This window comes from Nematolebias whitei, chromosome 8 (assembly GCF_014905685.2).
Source record: "Nematolebias whitei isolate Nwh7 chromosome 8, NemWhi1, whole genome shotgun sequence".
Taxonomy (NCBI): Eukaryota; Metazoa; Chordata; class Actinopteri; order Cyprinodontiformes; family Rivulidae; genus Nematolebias; species Nematolebias whitei.
Genome location: NC_056505.1, coordinates 20683084 through 20703755, shown reverse-complemented (window position 1 = coordinate 20703755; position 20672 = coordinate 20683084). Strand labels below are relative to the sequence as shown.

Here is a 20672-nt window from a genome sequence, read left to right as displayed (position 1 = left end):
GTTTGCTTATTTGTTTGTTTTTGTATTTTTTGCTAATCACTTCCTCTCCGCCGCTGCAGTGACGCGCACGCCGGTCGGAGATTGGCTGCCTCTAATTAGTAGTCTGATCGGCGGCCTCTGATTGGCTGTCTGGGAGACTGGCGGCCTCTAATTGGCTGTCGCTGATCGGCGGCCTCTGATTGGCTACCGGCGGACACCGACACATCGAGTCGCTCTCCTCGGTGCTGAAATCGCCGCTAGTCTCTACAATGTAATCGGCGATGAGGCCAAACAGAGCATCGGCCAAGATAACACCAAAATGGACGATGACTTATTTCAGCTGAGACAACTTCCGTGAGTAGACTTCAGTCTGCATTTTTAAGCACATTTACTTTAAATCCTCTATTTTTCCTAAACATGTTTGTCCGACGTGTCGCCCTCTGACTCCTCCGTGTTTGGCTGATTAGCTCGCTTAAACCACAGATAACCAGACAGTCTCGTTAGACTGGTAGGCATCAGCCAGTCACATAGAAATGATATCAAGGGATTGAGCTAGATTAAATAAACATAAAATGTCAAAGCGTCTGATGTGGCTTCGGTCACAGTCATGTCCTAGAGGCTGGGATTGTTTAAGCAGATTTGTAGTACTGTAATGAAGTTATTGGTCCTAACTTGTTTTTGTGTTTACTGACATGACTGAGTCCATTACATGACTTATGTAAGCCTGCTGCACATACATTAATTAAGCCTGGATGCTATAAGTGTTTGCGTTTAATAAACACAGTAAAACAGAGGCCGCTTCCTTAAAAACTGCATAAGCCTACCAAAGGTGATGGAATAAAAAATGCTTATTGTTATATAACTTCCTATAGATTTGTTAGATTAGTAAAAGAAAGGCAAACAAATGTGCTATATATCAAATTTAGCAAGGAGATAGAAAAAAGGATTAATACATAATAATTAAAATTTCACTCCAAATAGTTGTGTGTGTGGTGGGGGGGGGGGGGGGGGGGGGGGGGGAGGGAGAAATATCTGACATGTAGCACTGATGTCAGATATAAAGGAGGCCATGTTGCATAATTACAGTGATTAGAGCATCACTGGCTCACTCCACTTTCTTTGTAAGTGTAACCATCAATTATCTGCATGGGGAAGAAGATTATAAGCTTCTTCTATCTGTAGAGATTATAAACATTGCATCTCATCCTTTGTGAAGAGAGCTGTAAAGAGAGATGTAGAGAGCAGGTCAGCAGCTTCAAGTTCCTCGACATTCACATTACTGAGGATGTGTCCTGGACATTACATGCAGACACTGTGGTCAAGAAAGCCAGAAAAAGACTGCTTCCTAAGAAGACTAAATAAGTTTGGTACGAACACCAGCATCCTCACTAACTTTTATAGGTGCACCATTGAGAGCCTGCTGACAGGCTGCATCACAGGGTGGTATGGGAACTGCATCAGTCAGAGCTGGAAAGCACTACAGAGGGTGATGCAAACAGCAGAGGACATCACTGGTGGCAGTCTCCAGACCATCCAGGACATCTACCACAGCTGATGTCTGCGTAAAGCACACAGCATCATTAAGGACCACACCCACCCAGCACAAGGACCCTTCTATCTATTACCCTCAGGCAGACGATACAGGAGTCTGCCATCACACATGAAAAGACTCAAAGACAGTTATTATCCACAAGCTGTCAGATTACTGAACTCTTGATAATAATACTGAACAATTTACAATAACATTGCACTAAGGCCCATCTGTGACACCTGATATGTTTTTTTTGCTGCTGCACTATGTGGCTGTCTCATGTATGTCACTATCTTATCATCATAATTCAGTTAATCTCAATGTTACTACCTGTGCAATAACCTGTCACACAACCTGTGTAGTTTATGTTATGTGAAATATATATGTGCATTTAAGCTAATATTACTACCTGTGAAATACTTATTCATACAAATTCATCCTACTTGCAACATTATATTCTACCATGTTTTAATATATTTCTTTTGGAGCTTGTAAATTATTATTTTTTTTTCACTTTTAGATAGATAGATATCTTTATTTGTCCTCGTAGGGAAATTAGTTTGCAGCATTGTCAGCAGGCTATTACATAAAGGACATACATATAAAAACATGAAATTAGCATCCATCATTACAGCAAAGAAGTTTGAGCTCAGTAATTTATGATACCTTTTTATTACTTAATGATTTAATCGCTTGTGGTATGAAAGAAAATTTTGTCCTGTTTCTTGAGAATAAAGGAAGACAGTACCTTCTCCCTGAAGGAAGCAACTCAAATGAGGATCTTAGGGGATGTGTATTCTCTGCTATAATCTTGTTTGCCTTCGTCATAACTATGTCCATGTATATTGTTTCCATACTCGGCAGTGGTCCCTAACAGTTTGCTGGCTGTGGTTACGATGCTTCTCAAGGATTTCTTCTGAGCCTCTGTAACATTGCCAAACCAACAGATGTTATAAAACGTTAAAATACCCTAAAGAAAAGCAGAATAAATCATTAAAAGTTATTGACTCTAAAATATCCCAGGTTTTTTTTTTGGTACTTTATTTTGTACCCTTCTTGCATGCTTTAGTATTTCTTGTTTTCTTTTTTATTAGCGAGTCAAATTGATTCTTCGCACCCTGAACATTTCATTGCATTGTTGACCTTATGTTAACCTGACAAATAAACAACAAATATAACAAATGACCTGAGATGGCCACCAAAAATTCAGATTTAATGCCAAAAGAAGCTCATATCGACAAGGCAACCTCAAATTCTCATTTGTGCTGTTTTGCCCTACATGGTACCAGCCATCTAAACTCAAACCAAAACAGAACTTTATCCTCCTGCAGCTTTTTTCCCCTTCCAAAAATGTATGCTCAAACATTGTTGTTTTGTTTCTTTTATCCATCCTATTTTTGCAGTGTTGTCCGCTTCCGTCACACAGGTGAGAGCACTCGCTCAGAGGAGGATGTTGAGAACAGAGGACAGGAGGTCAGGACAGCAGAAGATGTGGATGCTGATCTGGAGCCTGTGGCTCTCGCAGAAGGAGCTCCGGTGCCACGAGAGTTTGCCAATCCAACTGATGGTACAGCATGGCAGATTAGAACCAACAACAGTAAACTGAAGTGATGCTTCTCCCATGTCCCTCAAGATTATCGTGTTTCTCGTTCCTTCAGACACATTCATGGTAGAAGATGCTGTGGAGGCCATAGGCTTTGGGACATTTCAGTGGAAGCTGTCCATCCTCACGGGTCTGTCCTGGGTGAGAATTCTTCAAATACCACACAAACTCAGCACTTTTTAAAATTTTTATGTTTGTTTTGTTCTTTGCACATAAACTTTCTGGATGTATCTTGGTGTCCCATTTTCTCAGATGGCAGATGCTATGGAGATGATGATCCTCAGCATCTTAGCCCCACAGCTCCACTGTGAATGGAGATTGCCGAGCCTCGAGGTGGCACTGCTCACATCGGTAACGGTTCATTAAAACTCCAGCTTCCAGTGCTTGACTGAACTGATAGTTAGTAATTAAAGCACATGGGATTGATTTAAAACATTTGCTTTTACATAAAGCAACAGTAACAGAGTGGGAAAACACGAGACAAGAACAGTTTTTAATGATCAATTTGATTGATTTTCAAAGCTGTCTTTATCACTGTGAAGATATGAGAGAAACATCAAAATAAGAGTTGAACCTTATTGCAGAGGTATGAAGTGGTGCTTTACCCTTACATACACAGAGATGTGATGAATTCAATGTTACATTTCAGTGGCTCTGAACAAAACAAAAATATCTCCTACAGTTTGATAATATTGTACTATTTATGTTGTGCATGCTCCTTCAAAATAAAAACTAAACACGGTGGGCATGAATTAATCTTTCCATTTGTGACACAGGCAGTATTCATTGGGATGATGATCAGCTCGTCTCTTTGGGGAAACATATCTGACAAATACGGTAGAAAGACGGTGAGTTCTACTGAAAACGTTTCAGGCCTGTGATTAAATAATGTCAGTGTAGGTGTTAAAACCTTCATTATGAGTTTCCATCTAAATGCAGGATTTTTGATCAATATTGGACGGCAGGTGTGCTGCATTTGTTGTGGTTTGTGGGTGAACTTATGTTGTGATTTTGATCGTTTGCACTAACAGGGCCTGACAATGAGCGTTCTGTGGACCATTTTCTACGGTGTCATGAGTGCATTTGCTCCCATTTACGGGTGGATCCTGGTCCTTCGTGCGCTGGTGGGCTTTGGCATTGGAGGGGCACCGCAGTCGTGAGTAATCCTCATTAATCCCTCTAAAAAGCATTATAATTAATTAAATGAGCGGGGGGTTACAACAAAGCATTGCTTCTTTTAAGGGTGACCCTGTATGCTGAATTTCTTCCCATGAGGTCCAGAGCTACATGCATCTTGCTGATTGAGGTATGAGTGGTCCCCTACTTGATGTTGAGCACAAAGCGTTTTTATTTTTCATTTTAAAACTTGTGTTTGCTGGTGTTGCAGATCTTTTGGGCTCTGGGCACAGTTTTTGAGGTCCTTTTAGCGATCCTGGTGATGCCCACTCTAGGCTGGCGCTGGCTGCTCGGCCTTTCCACCATCCCTCTCTTCATATTTGCTTTCCTGTGTTATGTAAGTGAATTATGCCTGAGTGGTTGTACAGCGCTACAGCTGTGTGAGCATGACATGCTGACTTTTGTGGGTTGTATGTGGACACAGTGGCTGCCAGAGAGTGCTCGGTATGATGTGCTGACAGGGAACCAGGAAAAGGCTCTGGACACTTTGAAACGCATCGCCAAGGAGAACGGAGCCCCCATGCCCCTGGGTAAACTCATCGCTGACAGACAGGTACAGCACATGCCCTGGATTAAACACATTCATGTCATACAGTCATCTATGGACTCAGCTTTTGTTTTATATCTGTCTTTTTAAATCAGGAAGAGCGTGGGAAGATTCAAGATTTATTTTCATCACATTTCCGCTGCACCACAGTTCTGCTGTGGTTTATCTGGTAAATGAGTGAATCATCCTCTATAGCCTCACAATCTTTTCAAGCATGCACAGTTTAGTTTATGTTTTATTGAAATCTCCCCGCTCAGCCTGTTTTGGCATGATTTCAAGTTGCGTCTGTCAGTGCAGGTTTGCAAACGCCTTCTCCTACTATGGACTGGTGCTGCTCACAACAGAGTTGTTTCAGGAGGGAGGTGCATGTAGAAGTGAGTCAGACACACACTGGGGGGTTGTTACATTTCTACACAAAGTATTTTAAGAAATAATGAATGAGCAGCTGCTGTTTGATATCTCCCTCTAGTGTCCAAACAAGATAAGAAGGAGCTCCAATGCAGCTTAGAGTGTAAATATCTGAATTCGGATGATTATAAAGACCTGCTGTGGACGACGTTGTCTGAATTTCCAGGTAAACTGCAAAATACCTCATGAACCACCAGACAAATTTTATAAAATTCTCAGAAAGTTATCATTTTATGATCATCTACAACTGATTAATCTTTGAAACCACCTAAGTGAAGATGGCCACCACAGACAACTGCCATAGGAAAACAACAGATGGCAATAACATGGCAGTAGCTGAGTGATTCACTTCACATCAGCTCGTGAGATGTCACAATACTGTGTGAGATTGCGCATAACGTCACTTTTACTTATAACTTTGTCATTTTTCTTCATAGATGACATGAAAGTCGCCTAGTGATAAGAAATGCTAGGCCTTTGATTTTTAACAGCAGTGGTTTTATTTATTTTGTGCATGAAATAATGAAATATTAAGAAACATATCAGTTTGTAATTTATTACATTCCAAAAATTAATTTTTCAGATTCCTGCTGACATATTTGAGCAGCAGTCTCTTTTCCTTCTGTACCTTTAAGTTGGAGCATCATCACTAAAGGAGACGCATGATCTTGATTCCTTTCAGGACTCCTGGTGACTTTGTGGGCCATTGATCGACTGGGACGGAGGAAGACCATGGCGCTGTGTTTCCTCATCTTCTCTCTGTGCATCATTCCTCTGTATGGCTGTGTAGGGAGGTAAGTTAGACTTTAGTTAAGCTTCATGAACTGCAGACCCTCGTTTACCTGCACTCACTCGTACTGCTTCATTCCTCACAGAGCTTCCATGACGGTGTTAATTTTTATTGCCAGAGCATTCATTGCGGGAGGTTTTCAGGCTGCTTACGTTTACACTCCTGAGGTAATAAATCCTGATAAACTGCTGCGTTGGTTTGTTTTATGTCAAATGAAAATGGGCCAAATCCTCCGCTGTGCAAAGAGAAACAGAACTGAACTTTTTTCTGTATTTTCTGTAGGTTTATCCCACAGCAACCAGAGCTTTAGGTTTGGGAACAAGCAGTGGAATGGCCAGAGTTGGCGCACTCATCACTCCTTTTGTTGCACAGGTAACACCTTGCTGTCATAAAAATTGTGCAAAACAAGAAAGACTCAGCATGAAACTGCACTAGTTTAATCATTCAATGCTGTTATCTGGGTTTTGACCTGCAGGTCATGCTGGAGTCCTCTGTGTACCTGGCTCTCTCTGTGTACTGCTGCTGCTGCCTCTTTGCTGCCGTTGCCTCCTGCGCTCTGCCCATTGAGACTACGGGCCGAGGTCTGCAGGAGTCCAGCCATCGGGAGTGGGGACAGGAGATGATCGGCCACAGCTCAGGAGGGATCCCTCACTCCAGCTCTGGCTCCCAGGGCTGAGGACGAACACGCTGGCTGACATGCAACCAAAAAGGGAAAAGGCGAGACGAGAAGAAACAGGACAAGAGAAGAAAGCTAAAGCAGATTTTTGGTCTTCATCTGTGTTTCTTCTGTTTAGACATCATGGTGGCAGACGAGAGCCAGGCGGCACGGTCTTTTCACAGCACGTCACTGCGTTTGTAATCTGTCAACACCACTGCTGTCATGTTTCTGCCACGGTTTAACTCCACACAGGGGGGGGTTAGTAAATGACCTAGAGAAGTGCAAATGGTTGAACAAAGCAGAGTTTCTTAAAGCAGTGAAAAAGTGACTAAATATATATATTTGCTCCTAACGACTACCTACTTTTTAAAGAGCCTTAAAACTACCTAATCAGTTTGTGGCAGAAAGGCCCACTCTGAGAAAGCTGCTTATTTGAGTTTATTGAGCATCGGCGCTCTCACAGAAAACGGGATTATCTTGTGCACACAAATTTTCTGCTGAAACAAACAAAACCGGTGTTGTTGGAGTCAAAAACAACTCTTCAATAAGCCAACTGTTTTCAGTAATATTATGTTTGCATTTTATCTTTGGTTTGCATTTATTTTAAAGTGGAAGGATATTTTTCACTGTCTAAAATCATGAGGAAAATACAGGTATTATTGAGGTAATATTGATTTTCTGTGATCAGAACTGCTAAAACTTTCATCAGAGGACAGTCAGGTGAGTTGTAGGACAATGGAAATGTTTCCACATGAAAAAAGCAACAGTTTCAACAGGAATCCAGAACATACCAGTATTTGACCAACATTAGCCGTTTTCCTGTATGTTAGCTGAGGTATAAACCTGTAGTCCAGGTGGAGCCTGCATTCTCAAATGGACATTCTGATAACTCATTTAAAATAATATTATTTATGGGTTTATAAGATTGGAGATACATGCTGACCAGCCAAAGAAGGTGTGGTTTAACAAACGACTGAAACAACTACATGAACACTAAATTACTGATAAAAATGAACAAAACATGGCTTTTAAAAAGCAGCTCCAATGCATTTTATATTTCATTTTAATGGCATAGAAGACAAATCATTCTACTGCCAATGCAAAAAGTGGAGCTATTAGATATCAGGGTGTAAGGAGTTAGGCTCATGACAGAATTAAACGTTTTGATTTTTAAAAATCGTGAAAAAAAGTTTGAGATCACAGTGACATCATCATGATGCTTCTTTTGAAAGTTTAAAATAAATTAAAAAAATTAATCCAAGTACAGATTGCCTAAAAGTGACTGCAGGCTGATGGTAGGCTTGAAAAACATGACGTCATTGCTCCTGCTGCTCAGACCAAACCACGACTTTCACCTGGACGTGATGCTCACGCCTTGTAAATAACTTTGTTAATTTTCAGCTCGGACGCCGTCTTTGCTTCCGTTTGTAACAAAGGTGACGTGAAGACAGATTTGCCAAGCACAAGCCCAGCGAGCCGACTCAAACGCCTGCCAGTGTTTGAGAGGTAGTGCTGCATTAAGTGTCTGTGTGCACAGATTCTTGTTGATGCAAAGAATGTAAATGTGTATGATACTACAGTAAATAGTCTTTCAAAAACCAGGCAGTGGATTAATATTGTCTTTTATTGCTCAAACATAACACATACTAAGTGATTTTACAACATCACATTTACAACAACAGATTTAATTAATCAAAGCTGATATGGATTTATGCATACATCTGAGCTATCTTTTTATTACGATTGCACAACAGTAGAAAATATGTTGTTTTTAGTGTATTTAATACCCGTTTGCATTAAAAATTAAGAGTTGGCATGAATAAGGAAAGTGCTGAGGTTGAATTTAGGAAAAGTAGCGTACCGTTCTTTACTACTGCCAGCCACACATTGGAGTTGATGACGCCATCATCTACCTGCTGCACAGAGCCTACACGTACCTTGACAGGGCAGGTAGCACTGCAAGTCATGTTCTTTGACTTTTCCAGTGCTTTTAACACCATCACACCTGCTCTACTCTGCAGTAAGCTCCTGGACATGTAGGTGAACGACTCGCTGGTCATCTGGATCAGAGACTACCTCACAGGTCAGCCACAGTATGTGAGGCTGCAGAACACCACCTTGGACATCAGACTGAGCAGCCCAGGGGCTCCTCAGGGGATGGTCCTCTCACCGTTTCTGTTTACCCTCTACACCTCGGACTTCAGGTACAACTCACGGTCCTGTATCTGCAGAAGTTCTCAGATGACTCTGCCATTGTGGGCTGCATCACTGGTGACAAGGAAGTTGAATACAGAGGTGGGTGGACAGAACCACCTGCATCTCAATGTTGGAAAAACTAAAGAGCTGCAGGTGGACTACAGGAAGAAGAGCAGCCCCCCAACCCTATCAACATCAAGGGTACTAAGGTGGACACTGTGGACTGCTACAAGTACCTGGGGGTCCACCTAGACAATAAACAACTAACACCAACACTCTACAAGAAAGGACAGAGACACCTTTTTCTTCTGAGGAGACTCAGGTCCTTTAACATCTGCAGATCCATGCTGCAGATGTTTTGTTACTCGGTGGTCTCCAGTGTCTTCTTCTACGCTGTGGTGTGTTGGGGCAGCAGGGTGAAGAAAGCTGATGCCAACAGACTCGATAAACTCATCAAGACCGGGCTCAGTTCTGGGAGTGGACCTGCAGTCTCTGACAGAGGTGTCTGAGCAGAAGATGCTGAGGAAACAGCTCCAGATCCTGAACAACACGTCACCCCCCCGCATGACACACTGGACTCTTACTGCAGCACCTTCAGTCGTAGACTGAGACCACCGAGGTGCTGCACAGAACACCACAGGAAGTCCGTCCTCCCTGTGGCTATCAAACTTTTTAAATCATCCTCCTTTCTGCACATAGGACAATAAAATTGATCCTGCATCACAATAAACTCTTTAATGTTTCTGTCTGCACCTGTTTAGAACTTAATTGTTGGTATTGTTTTATATTCTCTGTTATTTTTTTTGTATCTTGTGTGATTCCTTGTTCCTTTGTACTGAAACTCTGGCACAACAATTTCCTGCGGGATCAATAAAATTATATCTTATCTTACTTATCTTATCTTATCTTAGCTTAGCTTACTGGACACAGAACTACAGGCGAGCTTTGGGACGTTTTCCCTGTTCTTCCACGATCTGACCAAAGAGCCTCGCTGCCTCCTCAGCGCAGCCTCGGTGGATGGTGAGCCCGAAGCCTCCGTGGCCGTAGTTGTGTATCACCTGTTTGAGTTGTGCAGTGTTTTAGAGGCTGGGTAAACAAAGCAGGTCATGTTTTAGAAGCTGCTGTAATGTTTACCTCTATTGCAGATGGACCGGACTCTATGGTCTCCCGCTCCAGTCGGACTTTGCTGCGAGCAGGTCTGAGACCAGACCAGTCCTCCACTATGCTGGCATGCTGAGGAGAGACAACAAGATACAAGCAGGATTTTTAGCTATAAAAGAAAAGCAAATCAGTTAAATACTTCAGCAGCACAGAAAACTCAGCGTGAATACTTTCAGCAGAGGCAGGTTGTTATTTGTTGCTTCCTGCTTCTGAAACAGTCTCACCTTGAGGCTCGGCTCAAGCTCACAAGCTGCTTCCCAGATGTGTTTGTGGTCGATGGAGTTGTTTTGTTGGCTCCAGTTTCCCACCTGGAAGACGCCTCCGACTGTCACAAGACGACTCCTGCCAACACAGAAAACAGCCCCCCGCTCTGACTGACACATGATGTAAACAGAACGGTTTCTCAGGACGAAACGCTCTATAAGAGAAGGACCTGTGTGATCACAAGGTGTTTATCAGTCTGTTGTGTTGCTGCCATTACCCTGGAATGATATACGGGGAATTGTAGACTCCATCTTTAAGGCTATGGGTAATAATCCAGTGCTTCAGCCAGGGGGCATCCACCTTAATAACAGATGAGTAAAAGCTCTTCCTGTGGTCTCTTTATAGTTATCCAAACTGTCTACATGCATTGGAAACTTCTCATTCTCACCTTTAGTATCTGACCGCGACCCGGTTTAAGGTCCGGGTCTGGCTGCAGCTCTCCTGATCTGACCCCGGTGCAGTTTATTATCACATCTGCCCCAGCTTCGGACAGCTAAGGATAGTCAGGGACAATAAAAAGAACCAGAATGTTAATAGATGACATTTCCAAACGGCGTAAGCAGCTTTTCTAAAACTCTGACCTTTTGAAATGACTCAATTTTCTTCTGATAAAATTTCACCCCCCTTTCTTTCAACCTGTAAAAACAAAAATTACAAGATCTTCCCTGAAACAACAGCTTAACGAGACAGTTCAAATAATTTAAGCAAAGTTCCATGAATAGGTAATAAACAATATCTTACCTGTTGTAGATAGCTCTTTGAATGACTCAAACTCTGACTAGATTTTAAAGAACAAGTGGCTTGTTGAGTGGCACCAAGACCAACGTTGATCTGGACTCTCCCCAGAAACAGAAAGAAGTTTCAGAAAGAGGTTTCAGGTGAGTTTCCCTCACCGACCTTCTTTGTTCTTCCTTTAGTGACCTCCGAGTAGACTAGACTCAACCAATCCCTTATCACTGCAGGACTTTAGGCTCATCGTGATCCTTATGGTAGGAATTTAGAAAAATATTGTGCGAAACATACCAAAGTTTAAACTAAGTCCTGGAGGTTCACAATATCCAGGATATAGACGCTTTGGAAGTTTCCACATGCTACCAAGAATGGCAAGACCTATCTATGTAATCAAACTCCCCTCCGGTTCTGAGGTTAGGCGGTTCATTGAGTGCCAACCGGCTACTGTTAAAGCAAACAGCTACAAAATGTTAGAAAAATAAGGTTTAGATGGCTGCAGCTGACTTTGGTCTTGGCCCCACTCAGAGTAGCTGTTAGCTCGTCAGTTCAGTCAGAATTAAACTATTTTTCCAAATGTAGGTTGTTCCAAAAGCTATCTACAACAGGTAAGATGTTCGTAACCTTTCTTCTGAACCCCACTGCAAAACATCTGAAATATCTCTTTAAGAATCAGCAGTCATAAACATTTGGCAATTTTTGACAATTGTTCTGAGTTTAAAGCTTTTTCAATTCTATTAACTTTTAAGTTGTTGATTTTTATGACTTCAAAAAAAAAAAAAACTTTAAATACTCTTAATTGTATTAAAATGGTGGTAGAATTTTCTAAAAAGATTAAAAACCAAACGTCACTTCATTAAAACAATAGTACAACTGTGAGAGATGAACTTTAAGCTCAGGATGAAAACTACAATTTTCATCAAACTGTTGATAAATATTAATTTTCTTTACAAGCTGTGTAAAAAAGCCACACTAAATGAGGTTAAATCTATATTTAAATAGTAAATAACTTAAAGCCGTGTTGTGAACATGGGGGTTAAACTGAGGAGGGAACAGCAAATCAAATCAAAGCCACTAACTTTATTATGCAATTAATTGGGTAATCAGACAATCAATGATGTTACAACAGTTTCTATTTTTCTGCAGCATAAAAAAATTAATAAAAAAGCTGATTTGATATGAGGCGAGGTCGTCACTCACCAGTCCATCAGCCAGGGTAAGTATGATTTACCTTCCACCATTAGGGCTGTGTTGAACCAGCCATGCCTGCAAAAACATGTTAGAGTCAGAGACAGCACATTTAACCTAGGATTTACTAAAATGTTAAGATAATAAAGAATGAAAGGTTTAGATAAATATATGTTCAGTCTTTGTTTTATATGCATGCTGTTGTAAGATTTCAGCTGAATTTAATCTTGTACAGCTGAAAATGCTGCAAGTATGATTTAAAAACAGCTGGCAGCCAGACTGATTGGGCCCCAGTTATATAAATTATATTGTTATTTTTGAGCTGCCTTAATGAGATGTGGGCAATTTTGTCATTGCCTCTGTGTGTGTAATGTGTCTGTTAGCAAAATATTTCATGAACCACTTGACAGACTTTGATAAAACTTTTGGCAAGTTATTATTGGATAAACTTCTACAAATGATTAACTTTTGGAGTCAACCTTGTTTAAGATGGCTGTCACAGCCAATCATCCCTAACAAACACAAAATTAGCTGCAACACAGTCAATTTTACAGATACTGAGCTAAAATTTGGTATGGTAGTAGCCAAGAGTCCCCTCAAAGACACAGTCTAAGAACTGAATATCATGTTAGGTCTTTTTTTTTTTTTACTTTGGCATTAATTATTATGGTCAACTTTGCCTGTCTGTTAGCAAATTATTTCAAAGACCACTAACTGGACTTTAATGAAACTCTCAGAAATGTATCATTGGATGAACATCTACAACTGATTAACTTTTGGAGTCAACCCAAATCAAGATGGCGACTTCAGTTCATTAAACTTAGCCAACACAGACGTGGCTATAATTCATTTTTATAGAATTTAAGTGAAGACTGTGTGGTAGTAGCTGAGAGTCATTTCCAAAATATACTCCAAGCACTAACAGACTGCATGAGATTTTGCAATATCTGCATCATATTATGTGACCAAAAATTAGAGCTGGTCGGTTCCTGATCTAAACGGGTTAATGAATCGAATCCAAGGTCTAAATTAATCCAAATCCCTCATGTCCTCTGGCAGACTACAAATAAAAGTTTGAGAGTTACAGAATCACATGATGCGGCCAGACACAAGTCGGTTCGCTGCACCAGTGTAATAACTCACCGAATATGCTGCAGAGATTATTTGAGGGCTGTTCGGGTTAAAATTCACCAGAAAAATCAGCTGATTCAGGCCGAGGCAGTGAATTTAAGTAATGAATTAAATGTTGCACTAAGCCAGTGGTTGAAAGCATCGGTGTTCATCACGTGGCTGCTGATATAATTTATGCGCATGCTGATGATCCTGACTCTTATCTCTCGCTCTCTGTGTGGGTTGTGGGAACGACTCAGATTAACCCGAGTCTTTAACGTGAACCGAATTTACCAGCTTTACAAAAAAGCCTAAAGCTCCATCATTTCTCAAGATACTCAGATTAAAACCCAGCATGACAGGTGGGTGATATGCATTTCCTCAAAGAATGCTGGGCGTTTATTGTCAGGGACAACTCACGTGTATCCTGGAAACATCTGAAGCTCTCGCTCTGTGAGCTGTCTGAAGCCCAGGACGATGTCTTTAAATGAAGGGTCCTGCAATTACAATGAGAAAACAAATGTCTTAGCTGTGTTGGGGGACAGAATCCCCATTAACCCAGTGAGGCCTCTTTTTATTCACCCGTCCTTTGTGCATCTGAACAAAGCTCTACTTTTAGCACAGCTGAAATGAATCACAGGACTTTAACTATAGAATGCAATAAACTTTTGTAATGATTTATCTGGAAGGTAAACTGCAGCTAATTTTTCACCCTTTTCCACCTTTGTTCTTTGTTGTAAAAAGGCTAACAAGGTCCAGTCTTATCCCTGACGTTGTATTTATAGAACATTTTCAAAGATGACAGCCGCACTCACTGGCATTGGATCGGTGCAGATGTTGTAGCCCGACTGAAGGAATAAACCCATTTTTATAGACTCTGGTGAGCTGAGCCACTTGAGCAAGTAGTCGAACGTCTCCTTATTCCATTTCCTAAAAAAGAAACAGGATTACAGTGATGATAAAGCAAGCGAAGAGGGATTGAAATGGATAGAAAAAGAGATGGCACACACGTTTCCTGGACGTTGCCCTTATCGTGGAGGTACGGCTGCCAGAGACCAGCGGCTCCATCGCTGGTGGTCAGCGGAGTGAAGCAATCTGCGTACACCTCGATGGTCAGTGGGCTGACTTTGGAGTGAAACTGCTCATAGATGCTCTGAGCTGTGGAGAGGCCAATGACTCCAGCTCCAATCACTGCCACCCGCATCTCTGCACCGGATAAATAAGACAGTGACATCTCATTACCTCAAGACTCTTCTAGATCACATCACAGGGGGCTATGGTTAGACCAAACATTTGAAAGCCATTGTTCTGTTAGATTATCTGTGTAGAAACAATGAAGACTGCTAAATGAAATAAAATGAATGAAACACAATAAATGAATAAAGTTAGAGATGCACTGATAAGAAATAAGAGGAAAACAAATCACAAAGGTTAACATAAAGCTAAAAAAAAAAAAACGGTAATGACTGATCTACAACTCAATGAATAAGACTTCATAAACAGCAGACATGTCGGATGATACTTTGAATTATTGAAGCAACAGGTTTGTTGTTACTCATAAAAGAACAGCATAACGCACAGTGTCGACATAATCCCGTGTGAACTCACTCTAAAAGTTGCAGAAACGTTTTGGCCTTACCTCTAACCAGTTTTAACCCACCAGAGCCTCACACTCTGACTGTTGAGGGCCAGCTGGAGGGCTGTCACATGGAGGGGGCGGAGCCTGAGGCTGCGTTCACGTCCCCTCGTTCAAACGATAATCTGACTGTTGAGCACGTGTTCTGATAAAAACCGACTCAAAACAGTCTTTGGGGGGCACGCAAGCTGGGTAAATGGTGGCGTTTATCGTTTTGGTTTATCGTTGCAGCGAGCACTGGGCAAAGTTTTCCCTACCCCATGCAGTAAATGAAACCTGTTGGGCTAGGGCGCCTGGGGGTGCAGATGGCGGGGGTGAGTTAAGGGCCTTGAACAAGGACCCTTAGGGTAAATGAGGGTGGAGGCAGGTGTGTGTGTTTCACCTTTCCCACCCTCATTTTGATGGTGTCCGTCCAAGGGAGTCGATCCGGCAACGTTTGATCAAAGGCCCAACTTCTCGAACCTCTGCGCCACCACACCACTGTACCTAGTTATTTCACAAAACAACATAATAAATTAAATATATCCTACCTGGATTTTTTTTTAGCTCATAAAAAAAAAGATGAAATTCTTATATGCATTTACAAATTATTATCAATCTGTTATTTAAAATGTGTATTTTAACCTTTATCTAGAACTATAAAATTATTTCAACCTTATTTACCCAAGTACTTTTCACAAAATAAAATACTTTCATTGCCTCAGTGCATTACAATGAAATTAATTGTATTTTTTTTTTATTAATAAAAGAAAACATAAAATATCCTGATTGTAAAAATAATCAGGTTATTACAATGGATTCAACTGAAGAACAAGTTATATGTGTGTGACAGGCTGCTGGTATAAAGATCTCATAAAAAATGGGGACTAAGTTAGTTTTGTGCCGTGACAACGCTGGTTTATCCTTTGAGTTTAAAAGTTTTTTAAATATTCAAAGTTCTAAATGGCCTTAAAGACATTCCTCTGAAAACGACCAGGTGAACAGAAACTGTATGAAAAGGCAGCCAAAGCCTAAAGAAAACATTTGAATATTCTTAGAACTATTAATCCTGTTTTGGCTTCTGGGAAGCAAACTATAAAGAAACAAGGGATGGCTCAAGACTTTTGCACATATATTGTGCTGTTGATGACACTCATGCCCATCTTCAGAGCAACCTTGGACCTCAGTTATAAACGGACTCAACGCGAAGATTTATTCAGTGAAAGTCTGTGGCAATGGCTTGTAAACTGATGCAACGCAGAAATTAATGCATCTTGAGCAACAAACTGATAACAAGATCAAAGCCGCATACAACAAACTGCAATGATAAAAATATCCATCACTCATTTTATCTAATGGCATTTTCCTTACTATTGTTTATTATTTACCTTGCAGGCAAATTCCATTGAGATCACAGATCTCTTTTGCAAAGGAGGCCTGGGCCTTTTATCATATCTAGCACTGCCATTTAGTAAAAAAATAACCTCTTAGGTCAGATGTCATACGCCATGATGAAGATGGACTTAAACACAGGACTAACCAGGCAGGGGGCAGATAAATCGCAAAGATAAACTTTCATCTGATTCAACACAACCAAGGGCCAAGATAAAGCTGGGAATTAGAAAATCCCAACATATACTGTAAATTAACAAAAGATAAAAGCTGAGCTGAACAGAAAAGTGTCTGGAGTAGGAAACTACAGTTTGTGTGAATATTAACAGATGATCTGACAAGAGCAAACAAAACTGGAACAACTGGGGTAATTTGGAGAATGAGAAAGAGAACAGGTGCTTCTGTTGGAGCAACTTTGCTAGCTAAAATCAGTAAAATGTAAAAGTAACAAAAGGCTACCTAACAGTAGCAAAAGATTAGCTAAAAGTAGCAAAACAGAAGCAAAAAGTGGCACAAGAAGATAACATAAATCAAATATGCTGACTCAGATGTTTAAGAAAACAACGTTTCAGAAGAAAAATGTTGGTAAATAAAGTTAAATATTTTAAGAATCATAAATGTCACAAAAAGCTAAACTTATAGCACCCGTTTCTTCAATGAGCTGAACATTTTGGCACATGAATATTAAAACAATAGCACCTTGTTAGATTGCAAAATAAGAAGTGGAAGAATAAAAAAAAAACATGAAGTGAACATTGACTCACAACACACACAAAAACATTCCAAATGCTTGGAAAACCACTTTTGTTTTACCGTTATTGAAGGGAGGAGACTCCACTATACTGAACAATTATCGATCAGTTTCAAAACTCTGTATTTTAGCTAAGGTTGTAAAAAAATTGGTAAATACTCAAGTCTAGAAGTATTTGGATTCTTTTAACATTTTAATCTTCCCACCAATCTGGCTTCAGGAAACAACACAGCACGACTGCTTCACTGAAGGTTTTTAATGATATTGTTACAACACTGGATTCTAAGGATTACTGTGCCACATGTTATCTAGACCTGTCCAAAGCTTTCTTTACTGTAGATCATGACATCTTATTCCATAAGCTCTCAGATATTGATTTCTCAGATAACACTATGGATGGTTTTCTAATTATCTCTCAGATCGAAGGCAATGTGTTCAGCACAATAGTACTTCTAGATATCTAACTGTCAATAATGGTGTGCCACAAGGCTCAGTTTTAGGACACAATCTCTTTAGAATTTATGTAAGTAACGTAGGTCAAAACATTCCTGATGCCTCCTTCCATCTCTATGCCGATGATACAGTTGTTTATTGTTGAGCTAATACAGCTGCCAATTTTTTCCAGCTTCTACAGTCTGCCTTTGACATCATTCAGTCTGACTTGTTCCATTTCAGACTGGTGCTAAATGCTAATAAAACCAAGGGAATGTTGTTTTCAAACAGAAAGTTGGTACCAGTATTTCTTCCGTCTATCTTGCATGATGTTCCTATTGAGTTTGTGGATTCTTACAAATACTTGGGATTTTTAGTTGATGCACATCTCTCTTTTAAGTCACATGTTGAAAACTTGGTAAACAAACTCTGTTTAAACCCAGTTTTAGTTTCAGTTAAAGTTAGGAGCACTAACGATCGGTCGTTAGGCTCATGGTCCTCCCTCATCATGTGAACAACTAGTTTTGGCTGTCCACAGCAAACTGGTTGATCCACTATGAAAAGGGACTATTTATAAGACTGGGTTTAGTGCAGCTCCTCAGACTGACAAAGTATTTTGGATAAAAGAACAAATGTTTCAACACGTTTTTTTTTTTTTTTAATCTGTTAGATTTTTCTACCTGGATTATTGAGCATGCATCAGAATAAAACTGGACTTCTTTTTCAGAAATAGAACTTGCTTAACTCTGAATGCAAGGAAACACCTTGTAGCTGCAACTTTCCTACTGGCTATTGATTATAGTTACATTATTACATGAATGCCCCTGCCAGCTCCTTGCAGATGTTGGAAGCTGTCTACCATGGTGCGTTAAGGTTCATACCCATCACTGTACTTGCAAAAATATCTGAAGCTGTCCACTTTGATTTCTTTAAGGGATTTAAATGAATTGATAAGGTCAACAGAAAAATCAAAGCAAAGATGTTCTTGTTTTTAGTATTTTACATTGTTTTATAAGGCACCTTGATTTTATTGTTTTATAATACTACTTTTTATTTTAATTGTATTTTATTTATGCTTATTCTTGTCTGTACTTTATATATTGTCTGACTAAAACATCTCGCTTGAGACTAACCTGTATAAATAAAGGTTGAATGAATGAACAGAAGTGGGGCAACAAATGAATGAAAAATTTGCATCGTCAAACAAATTGTCCTACAAAACTGAAACTGCGTTTGTGCAACATGCTTTACTAAACTTGTAAACAGAACATGACATTATAAAACAAAAACCTGCAGACTAAAACACCACATACTCCACTGCACCACCTCCACATTGATCTTTTCAGCGTATTGTAGCTCTTTTACCTTACACACACACACACATAAATATATATATATACAGGTCCTTCTCAAAAAATTAGCATATTGTGATAAAGGTAATTATTTTCCATAATGTAATGATCAAAATGAAACTTTCATATATTTAAGATTCATTGCACACCAACTGAAATATTTCAGGTCTTTAATTGTTTTAATACTGATGATTATGGCATACAGCTCATCCATCCATCCATCCATTTTCTTTACCCGCTTATTCCATTTTGGGTCACGGGGGTCGCTGGTGCCCATGTCCAGCAATCACTGTGCGAGGGGCGGGGTACACCCTGGACGGGTCGCAAGTCCATCACAGGGCCACATAGAGACAAACGAGACAAACAACCATTCACTCTCTCACTCACACCTAGGGACAATTTAGAGTTACCAATCAGCCTAACATGCATGTTTTTGGACTGTGGGAGGAAACCGGAGTACCCGGAGAAAACCCACGCATGCACGGAGAGAACATGCAAACTCCACCCAGAAAGGCCCCCGGACCGGGGTTTGAACCAGGGACCTGCTCGCTGAGAGGCAGCAGCTCTACCAGTTGCGCCACCGTGCTGCCCGGCATACAGCTCATGAAAACCCAAAATGCCTGTCCCAAAAAATTAGCATATTTCATCCCACCAATGAAAGACAAGTGTTTTTAATAGAAAAAACGCCAACCTTCAAATAATCATGTTCAGTTATGCACTCAATACTTGGTCGGGAATCCTTTTGCATGAATGACTGCTTCATTGTGGCGTGGCATGGAGGCAATCAGCCTGTGGCACTGCTGAGGTGTTATGGAGGCCCAGGATGCTTCGATAGCGGCCTTAAGCTCATCCAGAGTGTTGGGTCTTGCGTCTCTCAACTTTCTCTTCACAATATCCCACAGGTTCTCTATGGGGTTCAGGTCAGGAGAGTTGGCAGGCCAATTGAGCACAGTAATACCATGGTCAGTAAACCATTTACCAGTGGTTTTGGCACTGTGAGCAGGTGCCAGGTCGTGCTGAAAAATGAAATCTTCATCTCCATAAAGCTTTTCAGCAGATGGACGCATGAAGTGCTCCAAAATCTCCTGATAGCTAGCTGCATTGACCCTGCGCTTGATAATACACAGTGGACCAACACCAGCAGCTGACATGACACCCCAGTGATTGTGGAAACTTGACATTGGACCTCAAGCAATGTGAATTCTGTGTCTCCTCTCTTCCTCCAGACTCTGGGACCTTGATTTCCAAAGGAAATGCAAAATTTACTGTAATCAGAGAACATAACTTTGGACCACTCAGCAGCAGTCCCAGGCGAGATGCTTCTGACGCAGTCTCTTGTTCAAGAGTGGCTTGACCTGGGAAATGCGGCACCTGTAGCCCATTTCCTGCACACGCCTGTGCACGGTGGCTCTGGATGTTTCTACTCCAGACTCAGTCCACTGCTTCCGCACGTCCCCCAAGGTCTGGAATCGGCCCTTCTCCACAATCCTCCTCAGGGTCCGGTCACCTCTTCTCGTTGTGCAGCGTTTTCTGCCACACTTTTCCCTTCCCACAGACTTCCCACTGAGGTGCCTTGATACAGCACTCTGGGAACAGCCTATTCGTTCAGCAATTTCTTTCTGTGTCTTACCCTCTTGCTTGATGGTGTCAATGATGGCCTTCTGGGCAGCAGTCAGGTCGGCAGTCTTACCCATGATTGCGGTTTTGAGTAATGAACAAGGCTGGGAGTTTTTAAAAGCCTCAGGAATCTTTTGCAGGTGTTTAGAGTTACGTCGTTGATTCAGATGGTT

At 40.9% G+C, this 20672-nt stretch overlaps 2 protein-coding genes across 2 annotated transcripts; one reads left to right on the top strand and one right to left on the bottom strand.

Annotated features, from left to right (window-relative positions):
* The first annotated feature begins 201 nt into the window (after positions 1–201).
* svopa (SV2 related protein a) lies at positions 202–6852 on the top strand. The gene is made up of 16 exons (XM_037680424.1): positions 202–333; positions 2914–3077; positions 3169–3254; positions 3366–3464; positions 3890–3961; positions 4145–4269; positions 4356–4419; positions 4501–4626; positions 4714–4842; positions 4932–5005; positions 5134–5210; positions 5306–5410; positions 5927–6038; positions 6120–6201; positions 6317–6406; positions 6510–6852. Exons 1-16 carry the CDS (start codon positions 299–301, stop codon positions 6708–6710), a joined length of 1641 nt encoding a protein of 546 aa, XP_037536352.1. The 5' UTR covers positions 202–298; the 3' UTR covers positions 6711–6852.
* A 2900-nt stretch (positions 6853–9752) lies between these two features.
* LOC119413376 (D-amino-acid oxidase) lies at positions 9753–14544 on the bottom strand. Its single transcript, XM_037680423.1, has 10 exons — positions 14351–14544; positions 14156–14270; positions 13761–13837; positions 12243–12308; positions 10895–10949; positions 10702–10806; positions 10531–10613; positions 10274–10391; positions 10023–10121; positions 9753–9946 (listed from the first exon to the last, which is right to left on the bottom strand). Exons 1-10 carry the CDS (start codon positions 14542–14544, stop codon positions 9821–9823), a joined length of 1038 nt encoding a protein of 345 aa, XP_037536351.1. The 3' UTR covers positions 9753–9820.
* Between the last annotated feature and the right edge of the window lie 6128 nt (positions 14545–20672).